This window comes from Acartia tonsa, chromosome 3 (genome assembly GCF_053477335.1).
Source record: "Acartia tonsa isolate MP-2025a chromosome 3, ASM5347733v1, whole genome shotgun sequence".
Taxonomy (NCBI): domain Eukaryota; kingdom Metazoa; phylum Arthropoda; class Copepoda; order Calanoida; family Acartiidae; genus Acartia; species Acartia tonsa.
The window spans coordinates 16,857,837-16,875,053 of NC_137262.1; the positions used below are offsets into that span (position 1 = coordinate 16,857,837).

The following is a 17,217-nucleotide window of genomic DNA, read 5'->3' on the forward strand; positions in this document are numbered from 1 at the left end:
GTCTAACCTACATTAAGTAACACTACTGAAATAACAGTAAGTCTATAATTTATAGGATCGGCCGCCGCAATCTCATTTAACAGCTCAATTTAGGCTCTGCATTAAAATTGACATTAGCTTCCAACCCCCCCCCCCTCTCTTGTAGATATTCAATAAAATCAAATATTTCATATATTATCCCTCAATTCCTTATCTGTTCTTTTTAATAGTCCTAGTATACTCTCTCGATCAGTCCTTCCAATCTAAAGGCACTTCCAAGCTAGACCCGTCTACATTAGTAATGTTAGTTTTTTGTTTCTTCTACCCTACTTGAGAACACAATCATCTTGTTTAGAACCTGTTCCCTCGTCCCTTTATGTTGTATTGATATTATTATACATAAATCATATCCCCTACTCTCGCTCTTTCCTTTTCTTGGGTTTAATAGAAAATAAAGCATGGATATTTATAGCATTAAATGCCAAGGTATGTATATATTTTCATTGTTAGCTGTGTTTCTTCCATTAGAGCGGCTTCATTTCAACTCTATCAGCCTGTAGGTTATATTTGTCAAATTTTCTATATAAAAAAAAACAAGGCCAGGGTTCGAGCGTGCCATTTAATAATTATGGACTTGGTAAAGTTAAGTAAAGTTTAACAGACCGACTCAATTTATATAGTAGCTTTGCGTTGGTTGCTAGTAAAACAGACCTTAGCATTAACACATACTTTAATGTAAATGTTCTCTTGCATGCTTTGTTTATAACTTTTTTCAATCAGAAAAAAGTAGCCGGGTCCTTCTTAGAGACAAAAAAGAAGAAAACAAGGATGACAACATCCATAAGTAGCGAAGCCCAAAAATTCATGGGTGGGAATACGGTTGTTTTCTTAAAACGACAGGAAATTAAATTTTTATATCCTTAACTTAAAAAATTTGGAAAATCGGACTATATACATAAGAGAAATGGAAAAATAAGGAAAAAACAAAAATAGCCAAAAACCTGCAAAAAGGCAGTCTTACTGTCATGGTTGTTTTCTTTAAACGACAGGAAATTTAATTTTGATATCTATAACTGAAAATTTTTTGGAAATCGGACCATAAACACCAAATATATGGAGAAAAATGTGAAAAATATAAAAATAGCCTAAAACCTGTTTAAAAGTAGTCTGACCGTCATAGTTGTTTTCTAGAAAAGAAAGGAAATTTAATTTTGATTTCTCTAACTGAAAAAATTTTGGAAATCGGACCATAAACACCAAAGATATGGAGAAAAATGTGAAAAATACAAAAATAGCCTAAAACCTGCTAAAAAGCGGTCCGACCGCCATTGATGTTTTATAGTTAATTGTGCTCCTTATTAATAGGAATGTTGTCAAAAAATTTCAGCATTCTATCTTTTATAGGAGCTGAGTAAATCCCATTTCCCCCATAGCGTTACGGACTGACTGACTGACTGACGGACTGACTGACGGACAAAGCGAATTATAGAGTAGCTTCGCTACTAAAAAGAGAATGATAGAGAGGGTTGTGAAGAGAGAAGAATTAGTTGTATACACACCCACACCCACACACACACACACACACACACACACACATACACACAGAATATACTCTTCTATATGCGTTCTCTTGGATTCAGTTTTATCTGAGATTTGCTGCTGGGAGCATCTATGTTAACAATGAGCTCCGTTCAAATCTTGTATCTAGATCGTTATTTGCTATAAAAAAAAAAAAAACTTTTATATACTAAAGACAATTTAAAATAATTAGAATAGACACATAAAAAACTATGTAAAAACAGTGAATTGCTAGAGCCAATCCCCCAAAAAATTACTGCATGTAAAACAAGACAAAAACTGAATGTTATTGTTTGCACTAAGAATAAGTAAGATTGAAAACCAATGGTGAAAAGCAACAATAAACATCAATATGAATATGAAACAAACATTAAACATTAATAAAAAGAAAACCCAACAAGTAAACATTTGAAGTTACAAAAGATTGAGAAATGTTGTTCAGATTAATTGAAGACTTATAACTGCTTTAAAAATTAGGTAAGTTTTAATTCTTAAATTAAATTTGTTTAGATAATATTATTACCAAACATAGTTTTATTAACAAATATAAATATTGAAAATATTAAAATTTCATATACCATTGTACAAAATTTAGCTTTTCTTTTAAAAACGCATGTATTTTAATCAGTCAAAAATGTGTTATTATGCAGATTAAGTAAGAAGTTATAATGTCATCAGACTTTTATTTATTTCAATGACCACTTAATATTAAAGCAATATGTTGATATTTTGACAAAAAATATTTAAAAAATATAATTTTGATATTTTTTAGCACTACACCTTTTTATACTTATTAAACGATGGAATTCAAAGGAAAAACCAGGAAATAATTCTGACATGGAAGAAAATGAAGCATACGACGGACTGATTTGAAAGATAAACATTCAGACGGACTGATATTTTAAATTTAGAGAAGTTTTATCTAAAAAAAAATTGACGGACAGACATACAAAAATTATATATAAAGAAGGTTCTCTTTGATTTTTTTGTTTGTATTAAAGTAAGAAAGTATATTTTCTAAAAATTTCTAAGCAATACCATTGCAAATAATTTCTATTAGTAAGGAGTTCTAAAAGAGGTGGGGTTAGGGTTGACAAATTATTATATTCTTTTCCTCCATGACAAACTTTTTCCTAAATTTCTTAAATCAATCAAAAAATTACCCCCCCCCCCCCCCCTCCAAACGGGCCAACTCGCCCTCATGAAATTATTAAATTTATATTTATTTATAAATGGATGTAAGTAAATAATACCAAAATGACAAAACAATACCATATAAAATGATACTTGGTATAAAATGCATAAATTTTTATGTTTGCATCTTTTTAAAGGTATAAAGGGATAGGCAAATAATCCCTTTAGGTGCATTTTTATCTCGTAGGGTTCAGCTTTCTTCTAACAAAAATTGGGTATAGTCCTTTTCACGACATCCCTCCATAAGGAGCGATTCTTCACATTTTTAAAATGGCTTTTTATAGGTTATTTTAGGTTAGGTTAGGTTATATTGTGTTAGGTGATTGCCCCACAGGGTTAGGTAATTGGCCCCGCAGGGTTAGAGCCCCCCGCAGGGGCTAGAAATAGGAGAAAAGCTACTGTGAAAAATACGAAGAATCTCTCCTTATGGAGGGATGTCGTGAAAAGGACTATACCCCAAAAATTAGTAAAAACCCTTTAATAAGTTTCAATGTAAAGGAGAACCTAACTGTTCAAGCAGTTATCGAGATCTTTCAACGACAGACGGACATTCTATTTTTTTACACAAGACTTGTATAGTTGCTTCGCCTCTTTATCAAGATATATTTTTTTATGATAGTATCTCCATATATTTCTGATGCGCATTACATTGAAATAACCATTTGCAAACATGGTTATTACACTCACTGTTTTTTTTCTTGGGTTTTCTAGTATATTAATGTCACAGCAAAATTACAATTCGGGCTTCCCACATTTTGTACTGTGATGAATTTGAAAGAAATACTTTAGAAATAGGTATCAATAATTTACAATTATCCTTTACTTTGAAAAAACAAATAACTGACAAATTTTGGATTCTTTTCTAAAAAGTTTGAAAATGAGTTCATTGACCCAAAAAACCTAAATTTGCTGTATTTGCAAGGATGAAAACTTCCTTAAAGCGCAGTTTTAAAAACGAAAATCAAAAATTGAGCTTAATATGCAGATTTTTTTAAATACAAATAAGTGATTAAAATATAGTTTTCTGATTTATTTCATTGTGATATTGTTACATCCTACTTCTTGCTGACTTTTATGGTTCAGAAAATATATTCGTAAGATATTCTTTGGTAAATTTCACCCAAATTTTGTTTGGTTTGTTGTATCTTTTAAGTTTTTGTTCATCCATAATTTGATTATTATCAAGAATTAATGATTCTGTATAATATTGTATTTTGATTACACACAGTTTATTCTATTTAAATGTGTTTAGAAAAACAATATGAAAAAAAATGCAGAATACTTGATTCAATAGTTATGTGTGTACTACACTTTTTTCTATACTCCTAAACATTGAAAAACACCGACACCAAACATACAGAAAGTAACAACTACATTGAAAAGAAGAGCACATTATTCTTCAGAAGTTTTTTTAGGGATTTAAGATTAATAGCATTTTATCACTGGGTAAAAAAACTGTTTATAATATGTGTACTTACCTACCAACAAGAAAATATAGATTTGGAACACTTCCTTACTTATACCTTAACCAATACAGGAATGCCCAGAAAAAGTTGAAATCTGAAGAAAAAAACTTAGTATGGCAAAATTCACCATTTTTTATATACCCCTTAGGCAATAAAGACAGATCCATAATGTAGAGCAGATTCACTCTTCTGATCAGGCTATAACGACAAAGTACAATTCTAGCTTGAACAAATACAATATGCATATTGAAGATACTATTATAGATAAAAGATGAACACTCCACATACATATATAAAGACAAGAAAATTTGAATCATGAGTCAGAAAACGGCAAACAGCTATTTAGCCAAAGCTAAAACAAGAATTGTCTTCTCATGAAATCTATAATAATTGAATGGAAATTGACTCAAACACTAGTTGACCCAATACAATTAAAATTTCTGACTAATATGTTCCAATATATTATTCTAACTGATTTTATTTTTTTAAATCAACTTGTTAAGATAATAAAAGTTTATGAATCTTTTTAAGAATAACTTATAAAGAAATATAGTTTTCTGTTCATTCTACAACATTAACTCAATTATTGAGACTGTTTGATCTTATCAATATTCATCTTTTATTGTCCACACTGTTTTTTCTCAATATATGTTCCAGAAACAAATATTCTGATAAGCCAGGTGAAACTGGAATATATGTTCAAGAAACAAATATTCTGGTAAGCCAGGTGAAACTTGAATATATGTTCCAGAAACAAATATTCTGGTAAGCCAGGTGAAACTGGAACATATATTCTAGAAACAAATATTCTGGTAAGCCAGGTGAAATTAAAATATATGTTCCAGAAACAAATATTCTGGTAAGCTATGTGAAACTGGAATATATGTTCCAGAAACAAATATTCTGGTAAGCCTGTTGAAACTAAAATATATGTTCCAGAAGCAAATATTCTGGTAAGCCAGGTGAAACTGGAATATATGTTCCAGAAATAAATATTCTGGTAAGCCAGGTGAAACTTGAATATATGTTCCAGAAACAAATATTCCGGTAATCCAGGTGAAACTGGAATATATGATCCAGAAACAAATATTCTGGTAAGCCAGGTAAAACTATAATATATGTTCCAGAAACAAATATTCTGGTAAGTCAGGTGAAACTGGAATATATGTTCCAGAAACAAATATTTTGGTAAGCCAGGTGAAACTGGAATATCTGTTCTAGAAACAAATATTCTGGTAAGCCAGGTGAAAATGGAATATATGTTCCAGAAACATTTTAATTGAGCTGGAACACGTTTTTTTTAGAAAAATAAAATTCATTAAATCTGTCTTTTTTTGTAAAGAAGTTATTTCAATGTTTAACCCTTTACAAACTTAAACTATAACAAGAAATTTAAAATTGATTTTAATGTGTAAATATCAGATTAGAGAGCTAAAATTAAAGTTAGTACATGAACTGGTTCGATATTCAGGGACTTAATTGATTTAATTAAAGGAAAAATTGTATAATGCTTAATTAAATATTCCATTAGTTTGATTGTACTATGCCTCAAATATAATGCATATCAGTTTAGAACTGCCATAGATAGGGGCACTTTACTGGTTTATACGCCTTGAGCTCAGCTTGTTGTTTACTTTTTTTAAACAAGAGATAAAGTGTTTAAAGCATAATGATTTTCTGTCTCAATAGAAGATGTGCAGACTTTTGATAGGAACCAAAAGAACTTTTGAATTTCTGTTAAAGCATCATTCGCCCTTTATTTGCAAAAATCATGCTTTGTGTCAAAATAATTTAACATTTTTAGGTAATACTATACAATTTCCTTAGCCTTACGTAGATATCAAGGAATACGTAATACTGGCAAAACCTAAATCCTAAATCCTATCCTAGCCTAAAAAAATAAACTGATTTTGCTAAATATTTATATACAAGGCAATTTTGAAGTAAGAAGATTATAATATCATCCCAAAACAGCTAAATTTAATGATCATATTTCAGTAAAGTTCCTTTGCAGTGACAATTAACCAAGCTTTAATTCTAAATTGTTTGATTTAGAGGGAATGGCTTTAATACATTATTAATGACAATAATTATCATGTTAAACCTGACATTAAATCTAATTAATTAAATTGATTCAATGTACTTAAACTCATAATTGAGATGACAAGGAATACAAAATCGAAGCTGAATAACGAACATAGAAATCTCATGTATAAATTCACCAAATAATATGGTCTAATAAGAATTAGAATAAGGCCGAATGTATGTGATCATTTTTTGTTTCTTTTTCATTTCATTTCTTTTAAACATAAAAGCCCTTGTTCAGCTCTCTTACTTTAAAGATTGAAGAATTCTATTATAAAAACCTATAATTTGTCATCATTATTGAAAATCATTATATTTGAAAAATTACAAATTTAGAGCATGTTGTTTTTTTTAAATTATGATAAAGTTGTTATTTACCATTTTTTAAAGAGTTTTCTATAAATAAACCGCCCGATTAGAATTTTTAAAGAGGTTTCTTGGAATGATAAGGAAGATATTATTGTATTGATTTTTACATGTTATAATTAATATTTCTCGTATTCCTTCGAATCCGGTGGATAGGAACCGGTTCTCATCCATACGAAAGAACTATGCCTTCGGCACCTCGGGGCTAAAAAAAACTAGTTTTAATCTTATAATTGTACATTCTATATCCGCGGAAAGCGGTTTATAATACGATGAAAGAAATAACTATTAAAGCTATAAAAAATATAAAAAAAAAACATTTGTCCTCTTTTTGAGAAACTTTTTTTCTACTTGAAAATAATTTGTGAAAATATATGATATCTGTTTTTATCAGATACACACAGACTGATACAGTCAGACATTCATTTTATCATTTTTATATTTCTATCATGCAATATCTATTCAATAAAACTTGGAATCCTTTCTGTTTTCTGTTTTGCAAAGTTATAAATTGAAATACAGTTTTTACCTTTTAGTTGGTCTGAATCCAAATCAATATCTATTAAAGTTTACCTTCACAAATATGTATTTTTTATATTTGTTATTTTGTTTTGTTTTTATTTAAGTTAGGAGATATTATAGAGTTAATATTTAGTTATGTACAGTCTTTTTATTCTCTTTTGATTATATGATTTTTTTATAGTGTAGTTAAATCTTTTTCAGTCTATGTATGATTTTATCCTTGCTATCTCATGTTTTTATAATTTGAGGTGTATACCTTCAAGTAGAGAATTGTTGTGTGTACTGTCTTTTAAAAATCCGTGTTTTCATCCTTGTTTTCTATCAATTGTTCATGTTAGATAGACATGTAGAATGAAATTTGCAGTTTCTGTATTCCTTTTAAATCAACTCTTTGTCGCCTTATCCATCTACTTTTGTTATCAATTGATGATTCCATCATTGTTTGTTTCTAAGGATATTATTATTCTTGTTGTCAATGATTTTATATAATTTTAGGTAGATAAGAAGATACTATGGAGAAAATATTTGTGTGTACAGTCTTTTTACTCTCCTTAACCACCATCCATCATTCCAGGTATAAAAAGATAGGTTAGCAATCTTCCGCATGGTGACAGATGTCTGCAAAATTATAACGTTTTGATTTTATAAAAAGCTACAATAGCAAATATTTAAATCGGAATGGAGTGTTAATAATAAAATTTATAGGAATCTATTGCAGTTCACGGTGAAATATTCCCGGTAACGATTAGAGTTTAATCATAGGTAAAGTTCATAGATTTTTGGAGATAATCATTACCAGGAACATTTTACCGTGAACTGCACTAAATCCAATTTCATTAAAGGGGAAGGAGTGGCTTGGACTTAATTAACATTTGGCAGTTTTGATGGTCTGATAAAATGATAAATTTAGAGAAAGTTACGGCACACCTTGAAAAGATGATAGAATTTTATTATGTGGAGTCCAGATTTTTCATCAATATTCTTTCTTTCATAACCAAGGTTTATTTTCTTTGGGTAGCCATTTTTTATCAGCGCATGTAACTGTATGCTCAATAAATTAGGCTGGTTCAAGATACCTACAACAATATTAGGAATTAAATTAATTTAACCCAACTTAAGCAATTCAAAATAAAGAAAAAAAATAATTTGTCCTTTGTAAAATCTATTTTATTAAAACATAATCTATGTTGAATTCTAATTTTCTGATAGTTCTGATGATAACAAATGTTTTTTAGAATCTTTATAATTCTATTCAAGAAAATTATTTCAATTTGAATCATACATTGTGGTGTGGCAACTTTATCTCCCGACTACCACGCCCCCCCCCCCCCTCTTTCAATACCCAAATATATACAAGCAGATTTTGCACTTTGAAAATTTAAATTTAGAATGAAATCTAATAATTTATAATGTGGCTACTCCCCTTGCAAGAGGTAAACAATTCCTTATACCTATTCCAAAACTTAGATCAACCAAAAAAAAACTAAAATAATTTCAAGACCCAATCCCCAAAACGCAGAATGTAATAGGTTATTTGGTTTACGAAATCTTACTGGGCAGACAATATCTTACTATACTTTCTAATATAAAATAGATTAGAAATACCTGAACAAACATCCATGTTCCACGTTTTTAATTAAATTTCCTCATAAATCCATATTGTTTAATAATGTCTTGATTCAATTATTATACAACTATGAGTAAATATCTATAGAGCCTAAGGCTTAACAAATATAAGGAAATATGAAGAGATATTAGAAATTAAACTAAATTCACTCAAAAGAATGATAATTTAACAAAACATTTTATTGAGCTTTAAGTAGCTTTTGATAGGTTATTTTAGGTTAGATAAATGTTAAACATTACCCCGCCGGATTAGGAAATTGGCCCCCTTAGGGGCTAGAAATAGAAGAAAGCTACTGTAAAACTTCGACGAAACCCGCTACTTCGTTTTCTTTCCATGATTCAAATAATTAATAAAATTTTTACTTAGAATCTGTTATTTTTACTAATGAATTCCTAATTAATAGTCCGCTGACAGGCTCTACTCACAGCGTCCTGAGCCTGGGAGGATGCCTGGAGAACTGTACCTGTGCCACTGGCTTTATAGACTGTGTGGCCCTTGGTATGACAGCTTTCCCTCCTCACTCTGTTCAGGTATACATATTATTTTATTTTATAGCTTCTTTTAAAAAAGATTATTTCTTACAATGATTTGAAGTTTTTTGTTTAAATTTTCTGTGTGACTAGCAAGGCAATTCAGAGTTTAATCTTTACAATTTACTATCTTTAAAAAAGATTGTTTTTAAAATGTGGACAAACATTAATCATTTGATGGTGAATTTATTCATACCATAAGGAAACAAAAACTTACCCATGCCAAAATAGAACGCGTTAGGTAAATTCAAACGAGTCTAGTCATTGAAAGGATCTTAAGTGAAAGACATTTTGATATCTCTGAAATATTTCTGAAAATACAAATAGCGAAGAAAAGATTTAAAATGCAAAACATTTTCTTTTAAAAAGCAGGGAAAGGGATTACAATTGTAGTAATAATTTACAGTTCTTTCTTCTACAAAATAATTAAAAGTTAAGTACAAGTGGAAAATCTTACAGATAAGAATTGGGAGGAAGTTAAATATATCTCTTTTCCCTATATCCCTAAAGTATAGTAGAAAAGAAGAAAGAAACTAGGTAGTAATTGTTATTCTAATCTTGGAGGAAAACCATTAGGCACGAAACTAAATTTGTTAAGCATAAATTAAAGACAGACAACTTTGCAGGGAAGGAGGGAACTATAAATTGCATTAATTTGTATCCAAAGTTTTAAAATCACCTGCTCACATTTATTGGCTCAAACTAATTTTTTACTTTTGTTATTACAAATATTTCAACCCATAATTCAAAAGAAGAGGTATCTTGTTTATCCTGATTGGGGATTTACATTAATTTATTGTTCCTTATCTTATGCTTTAATATCCCTGTAACATTGTATTATAATTGAAAGATAATTTCAAAGAAATATTATATAGGTAAAAAAGTTAGGTTTTATTGTTAACTTTAAAGTTCTTATGTAAAAAAGAGAATTAGACCTGTTTTAAAAACTTAAGCTTATTTTTTATTTCCTAGTATAATTATGGCATCTGTCTAACAAACAAAATAACTACCAGTAAGGCCGAAAGCAAATTTAAATTCAGTGGTGTTTTTTTAACATCATCCCCTATATGAGAAGATAATCATATAAGATATTAAAAAAGTAGATTAGAATTTAAGAAGCAAATAGAGTTACAATATAGGAAATAAATAAGAAAGAATTTACTTTGCTCTTAGAAATAAAACTAATATAAAGATCCAGATAAATACCTAGATATCTTTGTTGTTCTTTTCATTTAATTTTGAAAATGTCTATATTAATATCAAAAGATTTTTTATTTGTGAAAGGAAATTTTTTAGGCTAGATAAATGTAAATTTGTACTTTTTTACCTTATAGTGGAGAATAGATTTAACTTTGACTAAATCTCTGAAAAAAAAAGTATTTTGTTAACCAAAGAAGGATAAACAGTACCTATCAGGGATACAGGGATAATATATGAAAGTTTAATTCCTTTTCCAGCAACAATTTTATCTTGTTAAGTATTAGACTACTTGTGGGATGTTTGATCTGTTTTTCATTATCATATCCCTCAATCCTAGGAGCTGAGTACACAAAACTTTTTTGTAGCATTTATTCTTCAATATTTTTTAATAAAACTTTTTTCTCTTTATCTTAAACAAAAAAGAAGTTGGTTGAAAGGATATCAATTAAAAAGTTTAATATGTTTTAAATTGATTAAATATTTTAAAATTAAAAGTTTTAAAAAACCAAATGTGTATTTGATTGTGCTGATATTGTATTTAACTATTTAAACAAAAAAATATGTAAAGTTTATTTTTAAAGTAAAAATTATTTCATTATTTCAACAATTTTAGGGTTCAGTGTTAAACCTGTCTTACAATAACCTCACCCACCTGGACATGTCCAGCCTCCAGCAGTGGCCAGACCTTACCAGGTGCAGTTTTCATTTACAACCTGCAAAAACATTAAACTTATATCAACTAAAATATAAATTATATTTTTTCAAACTGAAATTTATGTTTTCTCTAAAGAGAATTATACATTTAGGGTGTACCTTGCTCACAACACTATCAAGAGTATCCAGGGTGCAGACCTTACCATCAGTTTAGAACATCTTGACCTGAGTCATAACCAACTCCAGGTAAGAGAATACAGATTTAAGACCCAACAGAGACCTTTAGTCAGGCAAAAATATACAGGTAAAGGACCTTATCAACCTGGAACATTTAGACCTGAGTATTAACCAGATAGGGGTAAAAGAGTCCAAATTCAGGACTTATCAACGATCACTAGTCTTGACTGAAACATCTTGACCTAAGACACAGACAGCTCCAGGTAAGAAAATCCAGGTACAGGACCACATCAATCTGGAACATGTGGACCTGAATATTAAACAATTTAAGGTAAGAGTATCCAGGTACAGGACCACATCATTCTGGAACATGTGGACCTGAGTATTAAACAATTCCAGGTAAGAGTATCCAGGTACAGGACCACATCATTCTGGAACATGTGGACCTGAGTATTAAACAAATCCAGGTAAGAGTATCCAGGTAAGGAACCTAACAGTGTTCATTAATCTTGGCCATTTTGAACTTAGTAATAACCAGCAGCTCCATAAAAGAGTCTCCATTAGTCAGTAATTTAATGACCTTAGTCAAACCCAGATTCTGGTAAGAGCATTCAATTGCTTAAATCTCTTTTTAATCATTAGAATAAATTTTCTTTGCCGTTGTTTAAATTAATTTAGAATATAAAATAATATTAGAGCTAAAATATGCTTTGAAACTATGACAAAAAATGTGCGTTATTTCCCTATTTAATTAAGCGCTCTTTTGTACAAAAAATGCATCAAAAAATTCCAATATAGATAAAAAAAAAGTTGTTCCTGAAGACCAAAATTTCAATTTGATCACAGCATAATATTATCCATGCTTGAACAAAAAGTATATTGTGTTCAACTGCATAAAACCACTGAAGAAATCTCCTATAGAAAAGTGACTTCATACAGCCAAGATTAACTTTTTTACAATATAGGTTCAGGAATATAGGAAGAATAAAAAATATTCCAGTACGGCTTCGAAACCGATTAATATCCGCTGGATTAGCCATACTGAAAAAATATGTATCGTATCGTATTATATCCAGTTTTCTACGGATATAAAAATGTAGAAAAATAATATTTTAAACAGTTTTGTTAGCCCGTGCATTCGGTATATCGGGGCTTACAGTTGGAGGATTCATATCAACTAACTTAAATTTCTTTCAAACAAAATGTCCCCTTATTCTTGACAAAAAAATATTACTTTTTTGGCAATCAAACATAAATATATGGTTAAAAATTGCATTTTCGGATAGAAAAATAAATCTTGTTTTCTGTATATTAATAAAACATAAAAACGAGGACAATCATGTCTGCAAGTAGCTCATCAATGGTAAACTACGAACAGTCTTAATAAACAAAAAGATATTAAAGTACACTTTTGTAATATATTATCAATGTGGCATTTTAGAACAATTATTTAAGGTTATCGCGATTTAGTTTAGTGACCTTCGTTCAGTCGGAAATCATGGCGTTGGACGGACATCCTAACTTTAAAGCTGTTAAAAATAAGAGTTTTGAAAAGTTCTTCCTTTTTTAATTATCGTTGTTTAAATGGTCTAATATTAATATTTTCAGGTGCTTCACGCTTTTGTGTTTACTCAGATTCCCAGTTTACTATTGCTAAATATATCTCACAATAACATCCACACAATTTCCTCCCAAACTTTCTACCTACCCACACTCACAACTCTGGATATATCATTTAATCAGGTAAATTATTTCCTGAATTTTTCCTATTTAAATTTAGAAGATTATTTTACAAACAGTAAGGTTAAAAAAGAATCTTATCTTTGCTAAATTTAAAGATTACATACAAATGTCTGTAAAGATTATAAGTACACTTTTATGAGAGAATCTGAATGATTAAAGTATAGCAAAATGTAATTTATCTGTTATTTTTTAAAAATGAATATAATTACTTTATTTTATTAAATGCTTTGTTAAATTCAAACCTACATTAATTAAAAATTAATTGATTTAAAATATCAACTTTACATCTTTCATTTGAAAATTAAATTTATTTAATGAAATATGAATAAAATGTGTTTGACAAAAATAACCATATTTACAGAAAATTGTTCCTTTGAAACTTTATATTGTTGTTTTAGGACGATTTACTAATTATAAAATCTGTATTTAGATCCAAGAATTATCTGTAGAACTACTTCAGTCTTTCACAAACCTGAGACGCCTTTACTTCAAGTCTAACAGACTTTCAAGACTTTTAGGTAAGCGCCGCAGGGCAGTGGTAAAACGTCCGATCATGCCGCATTGATTTTAAGTGTGAGTGCAAAGACGACCTTCAGATTTACGCGCGAAAATTAAGAAAATTTCAAATTCTGATCACAAAAGATTAGCTAAAAGTAATGGTGTGTGATCTTGAAACGTCGATAACTTGTTATATAAAGAAAATAATATTTATATTCAATTTATTTATTTTTGCAAACACTTGTAAAAATTTTGCATAGTTTTCACGGATAAAGAATAATTGCAAATTAAGGACTGAATATTTTAACTAGCGTTACTGATACTAACAACTATTTTTATAATGTTATGCAGCCTTTAGTCCATGTTCAAAACATTCTATTTATCTTTAAATAATGATTACGTCATACTAAAGTAGAAAACACTTGGATATTGTGGATTACTACATTTGTTAAACTTATAACGTCATTGATTTAATGTGAACGTAAACATTAAGTATTAGAAAAACACGCTAACAAAATATTGCGTTTTTAGAAGCGAACCTACTCTATAATTCAAATTACCAACCAACTGTTTGTCCGTCTATTCATACTTAAAAGGGGAAATTCTTTTTTTATTTATCGCGAATTTACATAAACTCTATAACTCATGTTGTCCATCCGTATTTTTTTACGCTGTGGAATTAAACTTAGTTTTATTAGTTTGCTTATAGGAATTTTCAATGGTGACTCCTATGAACAACGTTAATCTTATTACCTATATGAAAAAGTTTGTGACATGATAAAACATTACAAACTCTAATTCAGCATAAACTGAGGCTTTTATTTTTGGTAATTTTGTAATATTTTGACTCGAAAGAATTACACTCTCTACTCTTTCCATGTATTTTCTTATCGTGGGAGAAACCATTTGAAATTTAGATACTTTTTCTATAAATATCGGCTGCGCCACTAGCATCTGGGGGCTCTGTAAACGATGGGGCAGAGAAAGGCTAGAAAAATAGATAAAAACCATTCCAATACTTGAATTTTAAAAAAAATAGCCAAAACCATCATAAAAACTTTGTGCCGCTTACTTAATATTGAGAACACAATCGGTTCAGTAATTATCTAAATTTTAAGCTTCAGACAAAAAAAACTTATTACTTTATTTGATAGGATAAGGTCTGTCAAAAAAATATTCTTTTTAGTGTTTGCTAAAATTAAAAATCAAGCAATATAGTTCGTTAACTTATACATATTTATTCAGCCAAATTTATGTTAAACTGTTTATTTAAAGGTTTATTTTATATGAAAAGAAAATAGAATTTAATCTCAAAACAAAACTAAATTCTTTTCATAAACTAAATTTATAAAAACAAACTCAAATGGAATTGAATATTATTATTTTAAAAGTGTATTTAAAAAATAATTTTTCAGTCTAAACTATATCCATTTGGTAAACACTAGACTATAGTTTTAAAAAAAATTGGAACTATCTGTTCAAAATAACAGTTAAAGACCCCAAACCTATATTACTAATTTTTTTTTTTTAATTTTTCAGAAGGAAGTTTATCTCATATTGAGGATTTCCAGGTTAGAGGCGTGCACATGATTAAAGTTTAGCTAGATCTTTTAATACTAATGAATACACCCATATGCTTAAGTCACGATGTTCAAATTGATAAAAAAAATGTTATAATGTGATCTTAACTGTATCATCTACTTTTCCTTTGTTTAAACTCCATTTTTTCCTTTTATAATGCCGAATTTATCAACTTTAACTACTACCTACCAAATCTCATTCCTGTGCACGTCTCTGTTTTTCCCAGGTGCTTGATTTCTCGCACAACTTCTTGATGGATATTGAGGAGAAAGCGTTCATTGGCATCAATGTCACACATCTGGACCTTGGATTCAACTCTTTCAGGAATAATATATACGGATTAAGATTATTCTTGATGATAGCATAACAATCTTTAAGTTTCCATTGCAAGACTGGCTTAATCTGTTTGTTTGTTTTTAATATTATTTGAAATCAAATTTGAAAAACATTGTCTTTTTTTACAATATAAGCTAAAAATTAAGACACTGGCTGTTTGTCCCGAAGAATTTCGTTAACCGCTGAATGAACCGATAAGGTTCTCCTTTACAATTTAGCTTCACATAGGTCCTGGAATGGTTTTAGAGGATGACAGACCATCCTCCTAAGAGATATCACCCCAAGAAAAAAGATAACCTAACAATTTTTTCTTAATTTAAAAAAACTAAAATTGAATATGATTGTCGACTCGCCCCCTTCCCCTCCCCTCCCCCCCCCCACCCCTTTTAAAAATATACAACAAGTTCACATAACTATCTCTGTATAATCCAAATATTATTATGAACAGAAAGGTACCAGGGGTACCCCTAAGTAAAATGAGACACATAAGCACCCTAGTTTTGGATGGTCTAATAATGGAGAGCCTTCCTAGTCAGGTACAGTTTATTGATTAGTAAAATGGAAAAAAAAGTTGTACTAAATGATAAAGCAGTTTTCTCACTATGTTTTGGATTTTTAATTTTATAATCCTACCCTTTTTTTCAGTTTCTCTAAATGTGTTATAATGCTCTAATTTCAAGCAATCAAAAACCATCTTTACTAAGACTAGATATACATTTGTTGAGATACTGTAAAATTAATTACAGTATAAATGAAGACGGTTAGACTGTCACACATGCTTAGTATTGCTCACACCTTTAAGTAATTGGTTTAAATGCGATTAATAATAGAATTCTTTTAATCCGAAAAATTGAATATTTTTTCCATGTACTTATTCATCTATTTTAGGCCATAGCTAATATACCAGTAAAATTTCTGTCTGTCTCCTACTGCCAACAGCTAACCCGTCTTTTTGAGAACAGTATCACAGGATTGTTATCAAACCAACCAAGATCATTATATACTCATAGAGAAGCTCAGCTATTTGTCCTTTATAGTTAAAACAATAACAAGGATGATAACAATCATAAACGCAGTGTCCAAACAACGAAATAACCAATCATTAACAAATATGGAAATTATAATTTGCATTAAACAAACGACTCATTTGTAATTTTGTCAGACTTCTATAAAGATGGTTAATGTATGTTTTCTTATTAATACAGGAATCATTCTATATTTTACACCAATAGAACCATTTTAAATTCACCATTTTTGCTTTCTGATACAGATATCGGACTGATGGATACAGAAAAGCTTCGTCTGAAAATATATGTTTGACTACAATGTAAACAGACCTCGTGGGATTGGAAACCGTTACGTTAAATGAAAACCCGCGACTTGTTTATTTTCATCCTGGTGCCGTTTCAAGGAGAGCTGTGTTTTTTTTAGTTAATCGTTTTATATGCATCTGATACATGTTTTAACTTTCCACAAAAAAGTAAAAAGATGTGTGTATGGAAGTATCTAATTTCTGAAGACATTTATCCATGCTATTATAAAGATTGCAGTTATTGGTGGAAAAGTTTGGACATTTCTACTTTTTACAACTAATTTAAAAGTTAGTACCCCAATATTGACAAATGGGAGAATTGGTTAGTAAACATTGTTCCCTACTCCTGTCATAGAGAAGCCTGAAAAA

At 29.5% G+C, this 17,217-nt stretch overlaps 1 protein-coding gene across 2 annotated transcripts; it reads left to right on the plus strand.

Annotated features, from left to right (window-relative positions):
• The first annotated feature begins 1,617 nt into the window (after positions 1–1,617).
• LOC145313483 (leucine-rich repeats and immunoglobulin-like domains protein 1) lies at positions 1,618–17,005 on the plus strand. 2 transcript variants are annotated; one of them, XM_080152920.1, is made up of 12 exons: positions 1,618–2,034; positions 7,686–7,764; positions 9,221–9,347; positions 11,161–11,240; positions 11,354–11,447; positions 12,987–13,121; positions 13,552–13,639; positions 15,159–15,190; positions 15,427–15,525; positions 15,986–16,072; positions 16,425–16,502; positions 16,868–17,005. In XM_080152920.1, exons 2-12 carry the CDS (start codon positions 7,703–7,705, stop codon positions 16,988–16,990), a joined length of 1,005 nt encoding a protein of 334 aa, XP_080009046.1. In that variant the 5' UTR covers positions 1,618–2,034; positions 7,686–7,702; the 3' UTR covers positions 16,991–17,005. The 2 variants fall into 2 exon arrangements, with proteins under 2 accessions (XP_080009046.1, XP_080009045.1); XM_080152919.1 differs by having other exon boundaries at positions 15,427–15,521; positions 15,982–16,072.
• The last annotated feature ends 212 nt before the right edge of the window (positions 17,006–17,217 follow it).

What these genes read in the sequence shown, in the direction of transcription:
- LOC145313483 (XM_080152920.1), top strand. Translation starts at nt 7,703, where the DNA reads ATGGAGAAAATATTTGTGTGTACAGTCTTTTTACTCTCCTTAACCACC. An exon ending in TCCCTCCTCACTCTGTTCAG is followed by an intron (nt 9,348 to 11,160) that starts GTATACATATTA and finishes CAACAATTTTAG; the next exon opens with GGTTCAGTGTTAAACCTGTC. An exon ending in CAGTGGCCAGACCTTACCAG is followed by an intron (nt 11,241 to 11,353) that starts GTGCAGTTTTCA and finishes TTATACATTTAG; the next exon opens with GGTGTACCTTGCTCACAACA.